This window comes from Elgaria multicarinata, chromosome 4 (assembly GCF_023053635.1).
Source record: "Elgaria multicarinata webbii isolate HBS135686 ecotype San Diego chromosome 4, rElgMul1.1.pri, whole genome shotgun sequence".
NCBI lineage: Eukaryota > Metazoa > Chordata > Lepidosauria > Squamata > Anguidae > Elgaria > Elgaria multicarinata.
Window position 1 is genome coordinate 93,997,688 of NC_086174.1, and position 21,842 is coordinate 94,019,529.

At 43.2% G+C, this 21,842-nt stretch overlaps 1 protein-coding gene across 2 annotated transcripts in view; it reads left to right on the forward strand.

The window, feature by feature from the left end:
• The first annotated feature begins 827 nt into the window (after positions 1-827).
• The window catches only part of SCML4 (Scm polycomb group protein like 4), a 49,621-nt gene continuing 28,606 nt past the window's right edge, over positions 828-21,842 (forward strand). For both annotated transcript variants that reach the window (XM_063124837.1, XM_063124836.1), the window contains exons 1-3: positions 828-1,034; positions 17,118-17,247; positions 21,259-21,459. In XM_063124837.1, the coding sequence (XP_062980907.1) occupies positions 834-1,034; positions 17,118-17,247; positions 21,259-21,459 (532 nt within the window). In that variant the 5' untranslated portion in view covers positions 828-833. The remainder of the gene's footprint in view (positions 1,035-17,117; positions 17,248-21,258; positions 21,460-21,842) is intronic.

The following is a 21,842-nucleotide window of genomic DNA, read 5'->3' on the forward strand; positions in this document are numbered from 1 at the left end:
TTATTGTTGTCCTCTATTTCTGATTAGGTTACCTCAGGAGTAGTTTGATTATTACTGCTTTCAAAGAGGTTGGTATTGCTCCCTCTCTTAAGGAGGAATTGATTATTGCATTGCTTTGTACAAACTCCAGTAGTGATGGGATGACCATTACGCAGTACAACAAATGCACTGTTAGTGCAGGATTTAACCATCATCCCCCAAGGTGAGGATATTGTAGTTTTCCAACTCCCTAACTGCAAAGTGGGGGAAATGAATCCCTTCTTCATTTAGTGGGCCCATTCTGAATTGTAGTGTGGTCTGTGATCATGGATACTATAGGCAACTCCAATGAGCTCTCCCTTACCCCAGTCCTGTGAAAGCTGAAAATAGTCAACTGGCCACAGTCTTTCACACTATGGTGAGATGGACAGTATTTCTATTTAAATTATAATTCTTTCCAAATTTGGTTCTATACATATACATTTTCATGTGAAATTTTTATGCAAATCAGCGTCCTCTTTCCCTCCTTTTTCTTGGTGATGTGTCAGTGACTATTTGTATAATTGCAAAAAACCCTCTCTCTTTAGAGTGGATATAATTTCTGGATTTCAAACAACTGTAACAATATATGCAGCACAATTTAATGCATATTTATTCAGAAGTAAGTTCTACTGCATTCAATGGGACTTAATCCTTAGTATGTGTGTTTAGGATTGTAGATCTGTGCTATCATTGACTGTTGCTAGTAAATGAGATTCCAAATTAAAAACAAAAGAAAATTGTGTCTGTGTTGTTGTTTTTAATTTTTATCAATACCTCTCTCTCTCTCCTTTTTAATTACAGCTCCATTACTAATGAATCACTTGCCATCACTGCCTCCAAGACTGGATACTGTTGACATGCAGTCTCCCAGAATACCAGGTAGAAAAAGAGGAAGACCCCCGCTCCATTCTACTCCAATGAAAATGGCAGTTCATAATCTTTATTCTGCTCCAGCTGGCTCTTTACCAGTTGTGAAGATCCCAAAGAAGCGAGGGAGGAAACCTGGATATAAGGTATGACATTTTTCCAATTTGATTGGTGGCTATATGTCTCTCTCTTTAGATATATTCATCTAGACACGTGGCTTGAACATGCTAATTTCTGCAATGCATTCGCAGAGCATGGGTAGGTAATGTAAGGCCTGCTATCTGGTCTGCCCAAATCTTGGTTCCCAGCTTGCATAGGCCTGCTGATGTCTCTAATGATCCTCCTGTGGGCCACATGTTCCAGGAGAATGAATGCTGCAAATTCTGGCCACACAAATTAAGATAAATGAGAAATGTCATATTGCTTCCCACAGTTGAGTGGTTGAGAAGCAGGAAGGATAATTCTGCAATGTGGTATTATTGGTAGACCCGTAGCAACCTGTTCGGATTAGTGGCATCACTGGCTGATGCCAATGCAGCTTTCCAGAAGATGCTGTGTGGATGCAGTGTAACAACCTACTATGCACAAACCGCTCTGCTCTTTTCTGCCCTGTGCCCTTGCTTCTTTTGTTGTTGTTCCAGCTGTGGTGCCCAGGCATTTCAAGATGGCACCTTCTTTGTTTTTGTTGCAGCAGCTCTGAGTGCTGAAGAGGCAAGTCATTGCTTCAGACTGAACAGGAGCTCATAACTTTAGGTCTGGAGATGTGGCAAACTATGCCAAAGAGACCTCTGTCTCCTGATTGACGACTCTTGTTTACACACATTATTTCTTTTGAATCATGGCCAAAATGTTTAGGAAAAAAGACACCACAAAAAGGTTGCATAAACTTGGGCATTATTCATCTCGAGAAGGAAAACCTTCAGAAATTTACAATTTCTAATATACTAGAAATGGTAGACTACACTTTACGTGCGTCTGGTTGCACTCTAGAACAGGAGTAAGCACGGTAGTGCAGGTAGGTAATTTTAGACCTTTGTCTTAAGGTCTGAAATTAAGGTGTAAAATTAAGGTCTAAAATTAAGGTCTAATAGTCTTATGCAGCAGTGCGGGGGTGGGGGGCTTTACATGGCCATGTGTATTCCTTCAGTTGTGAAGCACACAACTAAGATTTCTCTTCACCCCACAAGCCACCATTCCATGATATGCAGCAGCTCCTACATTCCTGATATGTTAGTACAATAATAACAAAATCGTTTGCCAATCAAAAATAAATAAATTATCTGAGCATGTGCAGTCTTGCATTTTAAACTCACTTGTATCATAGCACCCTGATGTCTACAGGAATAAAATGAAGTTTGCTTCGGCTGCCCTGATGCCATCTTCACCTGCCGCTCCCCAGATAATCATTTGGCCCTGCTGAGCTCTGGGGCCTGGACTTTGGCCCCAAGGTCCAGCCCTAGTTGAACCACAAGGTGAGGAGAAGGTAGATCTCCAGATGTTTTGGACTTCAACCCCCAGAAGCATGGCAAACAGTTAGGAATGCTGGGAGATGAAGTCCAAAAATAACTGGAGATCTTTTTCTGCCATCCTTGCTCTAAGACATGGAGTACTTCACAGCATGAAAGAGATGATTGTGTGGTAAGAGTGGACAACAAGAGTGTGCTCCAGAATACTTGGAGCCCTTTTACATGGGGCTTATATTGTACAATCAAGATTGGCTGCTTACGGAAGTTTGTAGGTCCTTTACATGACATTGTAAACCTCCAGGGCCCCTGCTGTGGTTTATGATTTTTATCCCACTTTCAAAAGGATTGGAGATAACGCAATAAGGGGTGTCATTCCTATTGATTGGCTCTGTGAAATACCGGTGTTACATTATAATTCAATCACTAGATGGCGCTGTATAATGGAAAAGATGGAAATGGTCAGTTTGAAATTCATATCAAATCACAATGGAGGATTTCATCCTAGTGTGTTGAATCCTTTGGTGACATTGCAAGAGATCCCTCCTGTTTTAGGTCCATTGGATCAGGTGTTTTTTCAATGGCATCCTTGCCTGTATAGGCAGGTCAACCAGACCTGCCCTGGTACTTTTTTGCCATTTAGGAAGTTTGTGTTCTGCCAGAACTTTAGGAAGTTTGTGTTCTCGTCCCACCCCCAGCCCTTTGCAGCGTATTATTCTTGGTTTGCTTTAGTTGACTGTTTAATGCACTTTAATTGTTATTTTTAAAACATTGTGAGCCATTCTGAACTTCCAACAGATGGGACAGAAATTATAAATAAACAAAATAAAATATATCTATGCACATTTGCTAAATTTATTTTATTTATTTATTACATTTCTATACCGCCCAATAGCCGGAGCTCTCTGGGCGGTTCACAAAAATTAAAAACATTCAAAGTATAAAACAACAGTATAAAACCATAGTATAAAATACAATATAAAAGCTCAACCAGATAAAAACAGCAGCAATGCAAAATTACAAATTTAAAACACCAAGTTAAAATTTATTTATAGACTGTAGCACTTTGTCCACCTTTATAGACCAAGTACCTTGTCCACTAAACTGCAAAATGTAAACGAACATTAGGAAGCTGCCTTATACTGACTCACACCATTGGTCCATCTAGCTCAGTATTGTTGACACTGACTGGCAGCAGCTCTCCAAGGTTTCAGGCAAGATTCTTTCTTAGCCCTAGCTGGAGATGCCATAGATGGTATCTGGGACTTTCTACATGAAAAGCAGGTACTCTGCTATTGAGTTCCAGCTCTTCCCCATATATACAGGCCAATCTTATACAGATTTTTTATTTTATTTTAGTGCAGAATACAGACTTCTTTGAAAACAGTAGACACCAATGGACTGGTTCACACAATCAAGCAATACACCATGGCTTATTTAAACCGTGTGTATGTGCTGTGCAGGCGGGCGACTATACTGAGCCTGGTTTGCCTTGTTGCCTGAACCTGACAAGGGTTCAGTTGTTGGCATGGTTAACAATTATCTATAACTGCAAAACAGCCCATGGTTTCTGGCTGTTTTGTTAACCACAACGAAGTTATAAAAGGTGGGCTGCAATAATCGTGTGAACTTGGTATGGTTAACAAACGATGTAACCCACTGTGTGTGCTGGTCATGTGCCGGCCAGACTTCTCTAACTACCCTCACTAATGTGGCTTGCCATTTCATTCAAATCCAGGTTTATTTATTTATTTATTTTATTTATTACATTTATATACCGCCCCATAGCCGAAGCTCTCTGGGCGGTTTACAACATGTCTTGTTTGAAGGGGTAACATGTCTTGTTTGAAGGGGTAGCAACCCTCAACTCATGGGTTGTTGTTGAATTATTTGAGGGCTGCTGCAGCACCCCCCCCCCAACAACAAGCCATGCCACCCAGGGTCAGATGATGCAGCAAGCAACGTAATTAGAAAAATACGGTACCACTGGCATGCGCAGTGGGACAAACAAGCCACCATGGCTTATTTTCCTTGTCTTTGGGCCCATTGGGTTTGAGTCCAAGGTTACCTTTGCCTGTCAGAAAGAGTTGCTCATTTTGATCCTACCCATTTGTCCTATATAAGCAACTGTCCATAGTATTTTGGAGTACAACAAATCCGAGCCATTATTGTTTTTTCCCCCGGGGTTTACTGGTTTTTGGGCTCCTTCAACAATGGGCCTGTTCAGACAACATGCTAAGCCATGGGCAGGCCACTAGCATTTTTGCTTTAGATGGTTATTGAGCATGTTTAACCATGGTTATGTAGCCACCATGGTTAGGAATGGTTCACAAGACACGCTGAACCATAATGTTTAGCTCAAAATGCTTACATGCCTTGGCTTAGGGTGTCACCTGAACAGGGTCTATAATAGGGGTTGGGGCAAACCCTTACAAGGTTGTATTTTAACTGCTACAGCAAAAAAAAAAAAGTTTGAGATGTTTTACATAATTGTTTCAGCTTAACCTGACAAAGGCACATTTCCTTTTTGGCACAAGATTTGAATGGCAACTCGAGGAGAAGCAAAGAAAAAAAAGGAGTAGGAGGGGAGGCAGTAAATTGAAGAACTTTCATTATTTATGGGGTCTGGTTTAACGCAATCATTTCTGTCATCCAGTATGTAAGAATGGCATATTCAGGGGTAAGGCTGTTTCGTGATGAATGAAGACCAGAAGTACAACATCCTTTGGTAAGCAATGACTTTGGGTTCTGAGGTTGACATCAGCAATCACTAACACTAAACACATCTGACTTTGTGCTTTTCATTAGCGTTGGTAGATTTGTACGCCGAGGCAAACGTTTCTGGAAGAAGGCTTTCTGTTGTGCACGGCCCCCACTGCTAAAGCATACAGCACTCCATCAAAATGCTCTTGCTGCTAGACTCAGGGAGTAAATTTTGCGATGGGTAGATCTTTTGATTTAATTAGCTCACAAATGGCCTGGGCTCTGACTGCTGCGAGACTTTTATGTGCATTTCTAAAAGCTCCTGCACACTCAAATGGCAGGCAACCCACTTCTTTATGACAATGTGAAGCTGGGTTATTACAGAACAGATGGATCAAATTGTGTCTGCGTTTTATGAAAAAATATGAATTTACTATTTCGTTTAAAATTTATTTTGATGGAGATGTGCTGTATCTCCAAAGATGCCAAAAAAAGGCACATTTATTGTCCTCAGTATATATCTGATTTTTTCCCCAGCTACTATTACACCTTCATGTCTGGGATAATCAGCTCTTTATAGATTCATAAAGATAGACATGGATTTTTAGATTATCTAAGTTTTTTTCAGAGTAGTTTTTGAAAAGTGTCTCTGAGCTATTCTACTTTGTGTTCACCCAGCCAACATGGAGCTCCATCCCACCTGGACGTTTACCCTTGAATTATCTGCCCTTGTTTCCATAGAATGTGGAAGCCTGAGCAACTTACACCTTTGCACTTCTACGTTTCATTCCTCTTTACACCTCTCCTCTCCTATCACTGTTCTTCTGTTGAGATGCACACACACCCCAGATCTCCGTTGTACCTCCCCCTACAGTTCATTGGTTGGTGGTAGTTGGACACTGCACCCTCCCTTCCTACATGGTTATTTCCTGTTGCCTAGGCTATGCCTGTTCCCCTCACCCTGCCTTGCGGCTTTGGAGTGTGAACATACTAAAATCAGATGCAGGCTTATGTTTGAGTAAACACCATTGAACAGAGAGAGACTTACTTCTGAGTAAACAGAAGTAAGACCTCAGAAGTAAGCATGGGGTTTGCAGAGCACTTCTTTCCATTTTCCATTTTGCTTCTGAGTGACCACACTATTAAAAATCAGTTCTATATGTGTTTACTCAGAAGTAAGTCTCTCTCTGTTGAATGGGGTTTACTCAAAGTTAAGCCTGCATGTGATTTTAGTATGACTGGGATGTAAATGTAGTTGAAATCAATGGGATTTACTTTTGAGTAAGGGAACCAGCAGATCTGTAGATTATGTAGCTTCACATAATCAAAGCCACTACCAGGAAAAGGGTTTAAGGGGTGGATTTAAAAAATCATAAAATATCAAGAGATGACCCAATCGGATTCAAACTTGGCATGCTGAAAGCCCTCCCTAAAAGCTATCCCTGTGCCAATTTTGATCTCTTTATCTTTAAAACCTTTGAAGATGTAAGCATTTGTTTAATTTCCATTTTAAAAATCCCTTAAAATCAAGGGATGACCAAATCTGATTCAAACTTGGCATGGCTAAAGCCCTCCTTAAGAGGGTTTTAACTTTAAAAATGAGGGTGCTGCTGGCATGGAGGGTGCATTTTCCACATTTCTTTTAAGGTGAAAATGCCTACTCAGGAATAAGAACGTAGAGTTCAATGGGACCTCTTCTTGCTCCAGAGGGACTGCTTATAACCCACACGCAAATTTAATCCATAGATTAATTTATTAATCAACTAAAACTCCTATCAGCTGCTACTGGAGGTTGCATAGTGTTCCCCTTGTCACACATTTCCAATTGCACGAAAGACCACAGGTGTGTTGGTGCGCTTATTCACAGTTTCATCCTGTTCATTTCAAAGGACTCGAACCCCCTCCCCCTTTGGATACTGAGCTGCAGGAAGAAAGTGATGGCTTACTTCATGGGAGGGGGAACCCGGCTGTGATCCTGCACATGCTTACTTGGGAGTAAAACGCATCAGAGCCTTGGATTGAGGGCAACTTGCAGCCCACCTATTACTGAAAAGGATTGGGGAGAAGACACAGTGGGGGGAGGATCCCTGGCTGGGTCATGCACATCGCGGGCTGCCTAAAGTGGGAAGAGCTTGTCTGGCAGTGCCCCCCCCCCGTAGGGGTGCTTCTACTCCTAAGCAAGCATGGTTTGGGCTGCAGCCAAACCCAAGCTGCATTTACTTGGAGGTAAAGGGCAGTTAACTGCCACATCCACGTGAATCTCTCTCTCTCACTGGAGGCTTTTGGGCTGCAAGAGGCAAAGAAAGAGACTCAGGAGGAGGGAGGGAGAGAGAGATTGGAACAAAGGGAAAGGAGAGAGAAGCTATGCAGCCAGCCCAGTCCAGCTTAACACCTTGTTGAGGAAACCAGCCCAGAAAGCATGCCAGGTAGCCTCTCCCAACCTCCTAGGGATTGAAGGTGAGGAACACCTTCACTCACTCCCCCCTTATCGCTAAGGGGGGAGGGAGAACCGCAATCACAGTAGAACATGGATGGTGTCAACTGAGTCCTTTGCATACAATGCACAGTGGCAGCAGGCTACAACGCTGGTGTGATAGAGCCCCTAGACTGCTACTCAGATAGTTATTGCTTGGTGAAAGACGACATTCTACCAGAGGCTAAGATGAGTGAGCTGAATGAACTTCAGAGCCTTTGGGGTCCATAGAAGTCCATTACTAGCCCTACCCATTGAGTGGAGTCATGGTTCCAGCATTTGGGTTTGATTGCAATCTCCATCAGTTGCTTAATTCCCATTGATGTCAGTGGGTCTACTCTAGATCCATCACTTCATGTTAATTGTAGGTCAGTTCAATTTCGTTTAGTACTTATATTCTGCTTTCCCATGTGAGTATTTACAAGTGTGTAATATGCGGTATAAAATAAAAACTATGCTTAAACAATCAACCATTACAAATAAATAATCCTCAAAACTACAAATCAGACATTAAAAGTATCAAAATGACTACAACACATATCAATCAGAATTTAAAAGCACCAGCAAGAAATGATTTTAAACTGGATTTAAAACCTAGGCCATACTCTAAAAGCAGCCAGAAACAAACAAGTCTTCCCTATATGCCTGAAAGCATGTAAGGAGGGGACAGGATGGATCTCCACTGGCAGGGAGCTCCACAGTCTGACATTGCCCCTGGCAAGGCCCTGTCTTTCCAATCTACCCATCTGGTCTCATGGGTGGATGATGGCACAGAAAGCAGAGCCTTCTGCTACTGGTTTTAAAGGTCAGTCAAGTTCTTATGGGAGCAGGCAGTTTTTAACGTAATCTGGCCACAAGCCATTTAGGGCTTTAATAATCAACCCCTGTGCTTTAAATTGGGCCCAGGAACAAATAGACAGCCTGTGTAGACTATGGAATGGAACTGCAGCAACATGAGTCCCATCATTCACACAAAAACATAAACAGTTCTTTCCATCTGCAGTACAGAAAGCAGTGGCCATCACACTATCTTCCCCATAAAGTTATTACTGCTGCTGACTTCTGGCTAAAATTTATTTAGCAGCCACAGTATATTAGGCACCAATACTTACTCATTTTGGCACCAGCACTGTTACAAGATTTTTTTTATCAAGATTTCTCAGCCGACACCTATAAATGTTTGCCTCTGCTTAGCTTAATAGATAACCGCTGTAAATGTCTGCTTTTGTTTGGCTTCACGGCGTTTATTCCCACCCACCCCATCCTCACCCCATTGTCGAAACCTTTCCTTAACCGAGGCTGAAGGAATACTTTGGCTTTGATGGCTTCTGCTATGTGTCATTTTCTTGCCCTCACCACATTGCTCTTTCACTTGACTAGAGCAAGTGCCTTGGGTACTGTTGTGTAGTCTTTTGTGCTGTCATTCTCTTCATAATATAAACATATCAAAAGTTACATCCCATCAGCATTAAAACAGCAAGATAAGCCTTTTCAAGTGGTGGGAGAAATGCTCCAGCCAAAACTGGGGGTCATTAACTTGCAGTATGCTAACAAGGTTTGTTCTGGTGGCTTGTGATGGCCACCATTTTGGAGATTTTTTAATATAATATGGGCATTAACTGCATATGAAGCCTCACTTTTGACACCACTCTCCATATGTTGCTCACTTGCAAACTATATTTATTTTGCTTGGTAGCCATGTTAGATAGATTTAATAGATTTTCCAGTTGGAGTTGTGGGACAAGTACCTATCAGTACGGAGGTTAAAAAGGACCACACAAAAATAAGAGAGAGCGCCTGTGTACTTGGGGGGTTCCCTAGGTATGTAGCAGTTTGTTTGTAAATTAAAAGGAAAATACTATTTTTAGTATCTTCCAGATGGGGGTGACAAGGACTTGTGAATGTCCAAATATGAATGTATAGAGATAAAAAGATTTTAGAATCATTCATCTCATTGTCTGGAGAAGGAACTTCCAGGTTCACGTTGAACTCTAAAACAGGAACTCTTGTCTGTCCTGCTACCTTTTGTTTGGCTGGAATGGGACAAATGCTGTCCAATCCCAGCTGCTCTAAAATCCTGGACTTCTCTATAGTTTTTCTGGGCAGCTGTCACTTCCACTTTGGATTTTTTTTTTTTAAAGAAAAAAGGCCTAAAAGAGCCAGAAGTTTGGAAGACTATACAAGTCCATTGGCTTAGTCTATGACTGAGCAGTTGAGTGTCAGTTGAACAAAAAAGTATGTGAGGGAATGGAGGGCAGATTGAGAGCAGCTGAGACAAAGAGACTTGCATGCTAAGATAAGTTAAATCAAGGAAGTTCGTGAAAGGAAAAATTCCCATCCCTCCCTTCCTCCTCCAACTACCTGCATCTCCTGAAATACTGTGTCCAGATCTGGGCGCCACATTTCCTTTAGGGGGTTCAGAGGAGGGCAACGAGGGTGATCAGGGTCTGGAAACAAAGCCCTATGAGGAGAAATTGAAAGAAATGGGAATGTTTAGCCTGGAGAAGAGAAGACTGAGGGGAGACATGACAGCACTCTTTAAATATTTGAAAGATTATCACACAGAGGAGGGCCACGATCTCTTCTCGATCATCCCAGAGTGCAGGACAAAGAATAATAGGCTCAAGTTACAGGAACCCAGATTCTGGCTGGACATCAGAAAAAACTTCCTGACTGTTAGAGCAGTACGACAATGGAACCAATTACCTAGGTAGGTCGTGGGCTCTCCAACACAAGAGGCCTTCAAGAAGCAGCTGCTTTAAGCTGTATTCCTGCATTGATCAGGGGGTTGGACTAGATGGCCTGATAGATCCCTTCCAACTCTACTATTCTATGATTCTATGATTTCTCTGTAAGCTCAGGGGGTCCCCTGAACAATGTCGGATAGGATGCAAAGGACAACGATGGGAGGTTTGTCTTCCAACCTGACCAAAGCCCTGAACAAGAGATGTCCTATGGGGTGAGACAGACAGCTTGTTGTAAATGTGTATCTATAGAGAGCGGGTGCAAGATGCAGCTCACCATTATTTTCTAATTTCAGCCAGGGCCATGTCAAAATGACCTATTTATTAATTATTCCAGTGTCATACTGTTGAGTTTTGAAGAGATAACTGGACAAATCATTATCTAGCTATACTAGAGAGTTTTGTTAGATAAAAATCTAATGTATTATACACAGTGATGCACTCTGGCAGTTTTAGGGTCTGGATTTAACTGTCTTAGATCCCTCACTCTGGACTTCCTGCTGAGGGCACCCCGTAATGTTTGCCCCAAAGTCTCACCATAAGGGATTCACAGATTATAAGTGAAGAATTCTAACACATCTGCATGCCGTCCCAACACATTTCTTGGGTTTTTAGTTTTGTTTTGAGGAGAAGTGCAAGCAATTAAAAAGCCAGCTCAGGCTTCTTTGCTAAAAGCTCCAAGTGATTGGGGAGAAAAGATGAAGAATAGATCTGAGAGCCAGTGTGGTACTGCAACTAGGAGCAGATCCACACATAGGCTTCGGGACGCCCTGAAGGTGCTTTGGGGCGTCCCGAAATCGATGATGTGTACCCTACCTTAAGCGTTCCAAAAAGAGGTGGAGGAGGGGACGAGATGAAGAGTTGCCGCGCCCGGCGCCTTCACCGGAGAATCAGTTGCCGCCCACCTACCCGCCGGCCTCCTTTTGCGGGTGAAAGAGCCACCCGGGCCCACCCGGGTCGGAGAGCTTGGCGGAAGAAGCTGCCGCCAGCTTCCGCCTGGGTCATAGAGCCCGGGTGGCTCTTTCACCAGCAAAAGGAGGCCTGTGGGTAGGTGGACGGCAGCTGATTCCCTGGCGAAGGCGCCGGGCGCGGCAACTCTTCATCCCGTCCCCGCGAGGGGCCGCCTCCTCCGCCTCTTTTTGGAACGCTTAAGCTAGGGTAAACATCATCGATTTCGGGACGCCCCAAAGCGCCTTCAGGGTGTCCCGAAGCCTCTGTGTGGATCTGCCCTAGATAGCTGAATTGGCTGTAGGCCACCTGAAACTTCCAGGTGATCAGCTATGAAGTTTGCTTGGTAGCCTGGACAAGCCTCCCTCCCTCCCTCTCTCTTTTATCCTAATGCATGGTTTATATAGGGAGGCACCAAAAACGAGACAGTGGATGTGTTCAAACAAATATTGAGCACACATGACAGTTTTAAATGCCACCCTATATGCAGATCTGTGCGTTCATACAGTGAGGCAAGCACCACGGTGCCCCAGCAAATGCTGAGAATTCCAAGGAAATGAAGTCATGCTCTAGGATAATGTTCTACTCATTGTATGGCCAAAATCAACTTTCCATAGGATAACTTCTTCATTGGCCAGCATGTTGTATGGTTCACGTGAATCTCCCCAGAGGGAAAGTTCTATATTTCTGTTGACTGAAGGACAAGGCAAAATAGGATTACATTTAAAATACTTTTGATTTTGATGTGACTTATATCCACTGATCTCCAAGGGATTATGTCACTTACTGAAGGGATAAAGATCAGATCAAAATTAGGACTTTCAACATGCAATTTTCTCCTCCATTGCTTTTGATTGCCTTCTTGAAAACTCTCCTTATAGCAAACACCTTATTTCCCAGCTTTGTATACGTACACCTTTATTACATAATATCTCACAGGTCCGAGCACTCAGGCTGTTGGCTGATGGGTCCTGGAGCTCTTTCATTCAACAGTCACGTGTACATCCCAAGGGGCTCCCGCCCTTCATCACTTGCCACACATGGGCTGCTGGCCGCATTGCCCAAAGCGACTTGTGGTTTGAAAGAGGCCTGACATTATGGTTGGAAAAATGATTTCCCAGCTTTTGTGTGTACAGAACTCATGAAGCACTGTAGGTTTTGCCATTGCTATTATTACTTTGAATCAGAAACATACCAGCTTCTAAAACCCACTCCTGAGTTCACGAGAGGTGAGGCTTTAATTGGCAGGCAGAGCCTTGTACCTGGAGCCCTCACAATGGACCTCTGCTAGACTTCAGTTCAAGCCTTTCATTTCTTTCATTAGGACAAAATTAAGAAACAGTTGCTTTGACAGGTGCACCATCCCCACCTTGCTCTGGATAAGAATGCATCTTCCTTAACAACTATTTAGTACACCACAAACATTGTAGGTAATAGTAATTTTAAGCTGGAGAAAGAATAGGTTCCCCCCTGCCTGAAAGTTGAAGGTGGTTTGAAAGAAGCATTACTGCTTGTGGTGAGAACACCCATCCTACTTTTTCCTACTTTTTCCTTTGGGAACAGTTTTTTGCAGGTTTAGTGCATTAAAGGATGCCCCTTGTGTATCTCATAGGAAGTGATCTCTCTCTCTCTCTCTCTCTCTCTCTCTCTCTCTCTCTCTCTCTCTCTCTCTCTCTCTCTCTCTCACACACACACACACACACACACACACACACACACCTTTCAATTGTCTTAAACATTTAATAAGGTCCATAGAAATACTTGCGGTTCATTCTTTTTTGAAGTAGTTGGCCGATATTACAGCCTAAATATCTTTCATCCACTAGGCATTTGAAGGGAGATGCCTTTTGCCATCTGATTTGCTCTTGTGGGGAGGCTAAACTTAGGCTTCCCCTGCAAATGAGTGCATGGTGGAAGGCACACAAATGGCCACTAGCAGAACCTGCTATTCTGCCCCTTTTTAGTGTAACACAGAGCACTGGTACCTTTTCATACCACACTCTGATGTCACCATAGTTGGCTTTAGTGCTGCAGTCATACCTGCAGCTGCCACACCAGTCAACCCCCAGCCGGGCTTCAGTAAATACCGACCATTATGGGGGACCGTCTATGTGATGATGCTTTGCCTACTGATCTCCCTCAAACACCGCAGTATCGCTGCTATGAAGCAGCATCGATAGGGTTATAGGGCAGGAGTGAGCATGGGCTATGCAGCTAGGGAAAATGTGATTGAACTTCTGTGTTATTCACCAGACTGTAATATCACCATGGCAGCCATTACTAGGCTTGTCGAGCCCAGCCCCTGCCCTGCATTCCTGCACCTTCGCTGCACTGGGATCCACTCCAAACTATGGCCACTCCCTTAATCCAAACTGAAACCACCCCTGTCAGACAATGGTGACATTAGAGCAATGTAAAAAGTCAAAAGCGCAATTTTGTGAGGAATAGCACAATGTAGCTGCAAGTTAGGAGCTGTGCCATATAACCAACAGTGTATATAGAGCATATAGACAAGCCCATAGCCTACTAACATAGGACAGTCAAACCAGAAGCTGGGCTGAACTGCATCTGCAAGGTGGGCATGGCCCTTCAGCCCTGTGACCCCCTGTAGTGGCAGGGAAAGAAGAAGCTGCTGCGCATGGGTCCAGCTGGACATGGAGCTGCCAACCAATGGGTAAAAAAGGTGAGATTAAGGCTCAGATGTGTGGTTTTGTGCGGTGGTGTAGTGCTCATCATGACAGTCACCCCTTGGGAGAGTACAAAACTGCAGAGAGCTGTGTTGATCCACAACATCAAACCAGTTCAAGCAGTTTTCATCTCCACCTTTAGCTGGGCATTTTTCAACCTAGAGACTTAAGACCAGGCCACCATTTCCTCCCAGCTACTGTGAGCTAAACTCAGAAGGAACAGGGAAGTCTGGGGCAGGGTGGGGCGGGAGGAAGTGTTGCTGATGACATCAGTGTCCCTGCTAATAAAAAAGTACCAGCATTGCATCCCTGTGAACCTAGTCTCGACTACACCGTGTGTGTGTGAGTGTAAGCCTTTGCAATGGGCTGGGTGTCTCCATCATGGGGGGGATCTACACTACTGCTTTAAAGCGCTTTATAACGGTTTTGACAACTGTTGGGGCCCGGGACACACTGCATATACAGGTTTCAAAACGTTTTCAAAGTGCTTTAAAGCCCTTTAAAAGCAATAGTGTAGATTCCCCCCATGTATATGTGCTGCCAAGTTCCATCTAGATAAATGGCTAAACATATTTAATGTCTTCCTCGCCTGTTGTTTACAAAGAACTATATCTTGTAGCTTTTATAGAAAAAGCAAGAGGGATTTAATCACAGGCGCTTTCCCAGTATTAATGTCGACACTTGTGGAGGTGTGGTGAATTATATTTACAGGAACTTTCATTTCAGAAGGATATACGGCGCACAAGCTTCAGCTAAGTGGAATATTTCTGTTCCGAGAAATTCATTGTGGTCTTTACATGCTGTGCCAGGAATGGCATTTGAAAAGTGTGTGTGTGGTGGTGGTGGTGGTGGAATGTGCCTTTGAACATGTAGATTTCAGACAATGAACTTTTAAAATGTACCTTTTCATGTGATCTGTCGTCATATTACTTTTTAATGGGTAATAAATAGGGGCATACATTTTGTTGTCAGGCAGTGACAGGAAAGGGATGGGGAAAATCAAATGAAATACGGCGTGTCATTTTCTGCGTGGGCTTTTGACAGTAGCTCTGGGTTTGTGTTTCGAAGTGCACTCAGTGCAGCAGTTTTGTAAGGCCACCCCTGAAGGACGGAAGGCCCCCTTTTAGATTAGAAATAGCCCTGTTCGCAGTGGGAGACACAGAGTTGAAAGGAAGGAGCAGTGAGGGGCTGCGGCATCTAGCCTCTTTCCTTACTTCTGAAGAATATGGCTCCCTCCAATCTTCACGGTGGGAAGCCATGTGCTCCTTGCCTGTTAGAGGCTGGTTCGGCTGCGGGAGTCCAACCGGTAGAAGGAGGGAATGCTAAGAAATGGCACCATTAACCTTAAGAGAAGGGATGCCAGGTGCTTTCAGCATACACAGAGCACTGCTTATTCTAGCACTGGGGAAAGAGGCTTTCACAAAGAACAGGTGGGAGAAGCTCCAGCTACCTCAGGGAAGTTGAAGATGCCATGGGATTGCAACCTGGCAGCTAAAATAGATCAATTTAGAGGAGGAGTTGGTAATGACTGATGATATATGTAAACTGACAGACAGTGACAGGAAAGAGATGGGGAAATAAGATGAAATATGGTGTGTTATTAGGGTGGCCACATGTCAATTCATTTATTTTTTACAAAGGACTGTCCTCCGTTTGAAGATGCCTCTGTATTTGAAGCCTTGTCCAATCCAGTTTAAGGATAAAGAACCCTAAGAACTGTTTGCCCATTGATACTTAGCACCTGGGCTGCAGACTGAACAGGTAGGCCCATAGGTCACCCAACCACAGTCTTCCACGCTATGGTGAGAGGGCCTGTATTTCTATTTAAATTAGAATAATTATTTCTAAACTTGCACCTGTATGTATAAATGAGCATATGCAAGGGTTATGAAAATCAACATCCTTTTTTTTTGTCCCTTGCCTCTGTTGATGCATTTTCCTCCTTTTTGCCGATGCATCCGCACGGGCTGTTCATACATGATGCTAAACTACAGCTGAGCATGAGGCTTGGGCTCATGTGCTTGCCGCTTCCCTCCCTTCCCCTGGTGTGGCCACGAGGAGGCTTTTGCTTCCATTTTCACTAAATGTGGTTTGTTGTTGTTGTTGTTGTTATTATTATTATTATTTATTTGTATCCCACCTTTTGCCCAATGCTGGGCCTCAAGGCGGCTTTACAAAATTAAAACATATGCAGTTAAAGCCTATAAATAAAAATAAAAGTTAAAAATATATCAAATATGTTCCAATATTAAAACATGTAAACATTTAAAATACAAGACAATTTTAAAAGTCCTAGGCATAGACGGAGGTCCAGATTATTCACCAAAGGCCTGCCGGAACTAGGAAGTTTTTGCCTACCTGAAGGTGAATTGACCTCTGGGAACGGTGTGGGATATGACGCAGGGGGTGCAGCTCCAGGGCTGAATTGCTAAACAATTAGTGCCTTCTGATAATCCAAGCAGCCTTTGAATCCAACCCATTGTAAATTAGAATGACTAAGGGCCCCAGAGCGGCTAAAGTAAATTGTAAATAAGTCATATTGAAAGCAATGAGAGTTTCATCACAACTAACTTTAGTTGGTCAGGGATCATGGGCCAGATCTATACCAAGCAGGATATAACACTTTGAAAATGGTTTGAAAACGGTATATGGAATGTGTCCTGGGCTCGAACAGTTGCTATAAACCGTTATAAAGCAGTAGTGTAGATCCTGCCTACATTTCTGTTTACGGTATTATGACTGGATTACCCAGGAGCCCCGTTCTCCTTGTGATGAAAATGGTGTGAACAGAGAGACATTTTTATTGGAGGAACTGGCTAATTGTAAGGTATTTGCACTTGTCTAGCTTAGGGTCAAATAGTAAATGGGAACTTTATATCATTAAATGAATCTCATACTTTTGCATCACACTTTAGGTCTGAGGTAAGTAAGTTCTTAATAAGCAATACCACATTAGTTGTTTCTAAAGGTGTAAATAACTATGCTGTGAATTGTATAATATTTTGTATCTTGCAACATAAAATGTTAATGCATAATGCAAGCTATTTCTATTCGCTGTATTCCATTTTCCTTGGAAGCATTAATGTGTCTAGAAATAATGTGATACTATAGCAATTTGCTAGAGTGTGGGAATTCAAGGACCTCAAAAATGTTGTATAATAGAACAGATTCTATATGTGTTTTCATTACCCAAATTGGTTCTGTCTTCCAGCTGAAATCTCGTGTTCTAATGACTCCTTTAGCCATCTCCCCGCCAAGAAGTACACCAGAACCAGATATTAGTTCAATCCCACAGGATGCAGCTACAATCCCCAATTCAGCAGCCCCACAAGCCCTCACAGGTACGTGGAATCAATTAGGTCATCAGAAAGAGAGCATTTGTTTTAAAATTGCATTTATTTAAGGGATTCCTACCCTACCCTTCAACACCCATGGCAGCTTACAAAAGTAGGCTGATTAACTTCTAAAATACAAAACTTGATTGTTATAATTGGATAAAATTAAAACTTAGGGTGCAAATTTATGCATATTTAGATTGAAAAAATCCTACAGTTCCCAGCATTCCTCAGCCAGCATTTCTGGCTGGGGAATGCTGAGAGTTGTAGGATTTTTTCAGTCTAAGTATGCATAGGATTGGTTCCTTAATCGATTTGTTTGTTTGTTTGTTGCAGTCTATATGAAGTCCTTTACTCCCTTTACTTTCTCAGTTTCGTTTTTAGTTACCATGTCTAGGTATGGTAGAAAATCAACAGAAACAAAGCACGCTAGCTCTGACTTAAGAAACACCGCATCACGGGCCGAAAGTAAAGTCTGTGCTATTTTGTATTAATAAAATTGTCATCAGATCTATGTAACACAGTTTGTGTCTCTCGTTTGTGCTTGTAATGGTTTTTCCTATTTGTTTGTATGGCCTTTTGATGGCTTAAAGTGCTATGTAATGCTAACTATTATTGCCATTATGGTCCTATTTACCCAGAATAGATTGCTTTGAGTCTTTTTATTGTTCAGGCTGAGTGGCTGTTAACACTTCAAGCACTAGATTTTCATTATGGTGATACTAACTGTATATTATCCCCAACACTGCACAGCCATCACCCACGTCCTCGCTCTGTTATAATTTCTTTTGTCACCTATCTGATTTCTGTCACAGGGTAATGCTATATGTTGTGAAAGATGACAACTCTAGCACGCTTGCAGCCAGCAATAATAATGTGTCTTACTTTAGACTGACTAAGATCACGTTTATAAGAAGCATACACACTAGAAATGCTGGAATCTCTGTTATCCCTTTAGAAAACAAGGTTCTGTTATGTACAATGTTAACATGGGTTATCTTGTTATAGAAGAGGCAGAATTGTGCTACAAAGCAGTTTATTAATTCATGCAATAATATGCAAACATTGGATTTAAGTACTTACATCTTTTTAGCCTTAGCAGTGACCTATGTTGAAGGTTTAAGTGCTGAGAGTGCATATCATAAGATATACTGTTAAATGAAGCCAAGGTCTTTGTACTGACTTTTCATAGAATCATATAATAGTAGAGTTGGAAAGGGCCTATAAGGCCATCAAGTCCAACTCCCTGCTTCTGTGAAGTATAAGGAAGCATCAAGGATGGTATCACAAATAACAAATAAGACCATGAGAACTCCCTACTCAACAGGAGATCAGTCTTATATATGTATATCACTTAATTTTTATGGACTCTTTGAAGTGTAGACTTATGGATGTTTGTTGCTGGGAAATCCAGTGTGTGTTTTCAGTTTGTGTTTGCAGGCCGAGCTGTGTGCTTTTACCCAAACTCCACATTTTTTGCACATTTTTTCCCTCAAGTTCCACAATTTGTGTTAATCTTTGATAAATTTGTGCAAATTTTGGCCTGATTTGCAAAATTTCTCAGGAATTTGTGCAGATTGCAGAAAGTCCAACAAAACATGTGCAAAATGCCTGGAAAATCCATTAATTGGCCCAACTTTATGCAGATCAAGTTGGGTACCACAGCAGAATTTTTTTTGCGGGGGAGGCGTACCTAGGAAAACCCATCGAACTTCAAAAAAAAACCCCAAACAGATTTCTCTGACATCCTTATGTAGACTTTTTGAGGAAGATCCATGGTGTTATAGTGCTAGTGCTGTTTACATTGCTTTCATGTAAACCATATCAATGAAACCCAGTCCTGGGAAGCCCATTGCGCTAGTAAGTGCTATTGATGTTGCAATAGGATTGCTTTATGCTAGCGCAACATCAATAATGCTAGCACCATGACAATATTAGATCCTTTCCCTAGATTTACTTATTTTTTTAAACTAAGGAAGTGAAAATGTTCCTGCCCGCCCCAAATTTGAACAATGAAATTATACAGCTTGCATTCTGCAAACATAGATACATTTCTTAGCATCACTGGAAATCCTCCCTTGCTGAATAAGAGAATTTCATTGAAAATGAACCCTGGTGCCTACCAGTTAGGAGAACCCCTTTTTGGGGAAAGGGTTTGTGCTTTCTTATGAGGGTCTGTCTCTTATTCAAGAAATTAGTTGTACTGCAACTAGATAATGGATGGAAAATAACCGCCTCAAGCAATTTAACATGTCTTTATTTCCAGTTAGTTAAAGGTGATAGGACTGACACAAGAATGCAAGATATATTGGGAACAGGTGAGAATAGAAGTCAAGGTGGTATCATTTTATTCGTGAGCAGGCTTTCAGGGGTAAACGTAGCTTTGCAGATGGAAATATTCTTTCATCAATAACCTTATCCACAGACTATTTTGTACAGTTTAAGTGTTTCTCCCTCTCTCATAATACTAGAACCAGGGGTCATCTATGAAGCTGATTGATAGCATATTCAGGACAGATAAAGGGAATTACTTTTTCACACAGTGCATAGCTAAGCTATGGAATTCACTACCACAAGATGTAGTGATGTCCAACAATTTGGATGTCTTTAAAGGGGATTGGACAATTTTCCGGAGAAGGCTATTAATGGCTACTCGTCCTGTGTGCTACCTTCAGAGGCAGGGCAATATGGGCACAAAGGTGCTGTTGCACTCATGTCCTGCTTGTGGGTTTCCCACGGCCAGCTGGTTGGCCACTGTGAACAGAGAACTGGACTAGATAGACCCTTGATCTGATCCAGCAGGGCTCTTCTTATGTTCCTATATTTACAGTAGTAATTAGGGGTGTGCACCGACCCCCCGCTCCGCCCCGTGGGCCGATCCGAAAATTTCGGATCGGCCTGCTCCGCCCATACTTCGCTTCTCTTCGCCGCGGAGCTCCAGCTCTGAATCGGAGCTCCGCAGTGGAGGGGAGTGGTGCCAGGTAAGGCCGGCAGAGGAGGGCGGGGGGGGGTTACCGGGCCCTGCCGCCGTCGCCACCCGTGCAGCGACGGCGGCAGAGCCCGGTAATGGACCAAGGGGGAGGGGGGCCTTACCTGCCTCCGTCCGTGGTCCGTTGGCTTCTTCAATTGAGCCCGCGGCTCAGCCAGGAAGTCTGGTTCAACCGCGGGCTCAATTGAAGAAGCCGACGGACCGTGGACGGAGGCAGGTAAGGGAGAGGACGGCGGGGGGGTTACCGGGCCCTGCCGCCGTCGCCACCCGTGCAGCGACAGTGGCAGAGCCTGGTAATGGACCAAGGGGGAGGGGGGCCTTACCTGCCTCCGTCCGCGGTCCATCGGCTTCTTCAATTGAGCCCGCGGTTCAGCCAGGAAGTCTGGGCCGCAAGTGCGGCCTAGACTTCCTGGTTGAACCGCGGGCTCAATTGAAGAAGCCGAGGGACCGCGGACGGTGGCAGGTAAGGGAGAGGAGGGGGGGTTTACCGCATGGGCGACAGCGGCAGGGCCCGGTAAACCCCACTTACCTTTCCGGCGGAGCTCCGGATCGAGGCGAAGGATCCGCCTTCACCTCGATCCTCTTCACCACGCTCAGCCGGCCCCCCAATCCTCTTCGCCTCCACCTTAAGGGGAGGCGAAGCACCCCGCTCCGCTTCTAATTCGCCGGTCCGATTAGAAGCGGAGCACATCCCTAGTAGTAATTCCCACTGAGTTCAGTGAGACTCACTTCCAGGTAAGTGGGTATAGGATTGCAGCCTGAATCAAATATTACCAAATATGGTAACAGTAAATACTATATAGTATGATATAGTGCACACTCAGCCTTAACTATTTTAAATTATTTGTTATGGTTTGCCATCCAGACTCCATCCCTGGGTCTCTACTCGTACCTGGTGTTAGTAACGGTAGCAGATTGCATGAAAAAAGCCCCGGTCCCAACATATGTCATCCTAAAACAGATGTCATTTTGTGATGCTTTTTGAGGCCCCTTTTGATAACCACACTGGGATTTTTCTCTGTCTGCAGTCTGCATTTATGTCAACAAACAAGCCAATGTGGGACCCTACCTTGAGCGAAAGAAAGTGCAGCAACTTCCAGACCACTTTGGACCTGAACGACCTTCCATGGTGCTACAGCAGGCAGTTCAGGCTTGCATTGACTGCGCACACCAGCAAAAAACTGTCTTCTCACTTGTCAAACAGGGCTATGGAGGCGAAATGGTGTCAGGTAAAACAGTGCTAGAGTTGTTGTTTTTATAACATTATCTCTCATCTTGGAAGCATTAACAAAGGCCACAGGCTGTGAACTAGTCTTTCATCTAATTTCCATTGATAAAAACTAGCAAAGCTGTTTGAGGGGCTTCAATTCAGATGTTGCATTATATTTTGCACCCCACCTTTGAAAACAAGTGTCAGCAATTAGCTGGTCTTCAAACATGAAATATATAATGGCTTTCCAAGCATGCACACCAAGTTTTATACACTGAAATCTTCAAAGGAGGTATCACATTGCATTGTGCTTTGCATCCTTCATGTCTCACTTGGAAATATATGAAACTTATGTCTGAAATGCAGGCTAAGGCCCTTTCTAGTAGGGTGACCATATGACCA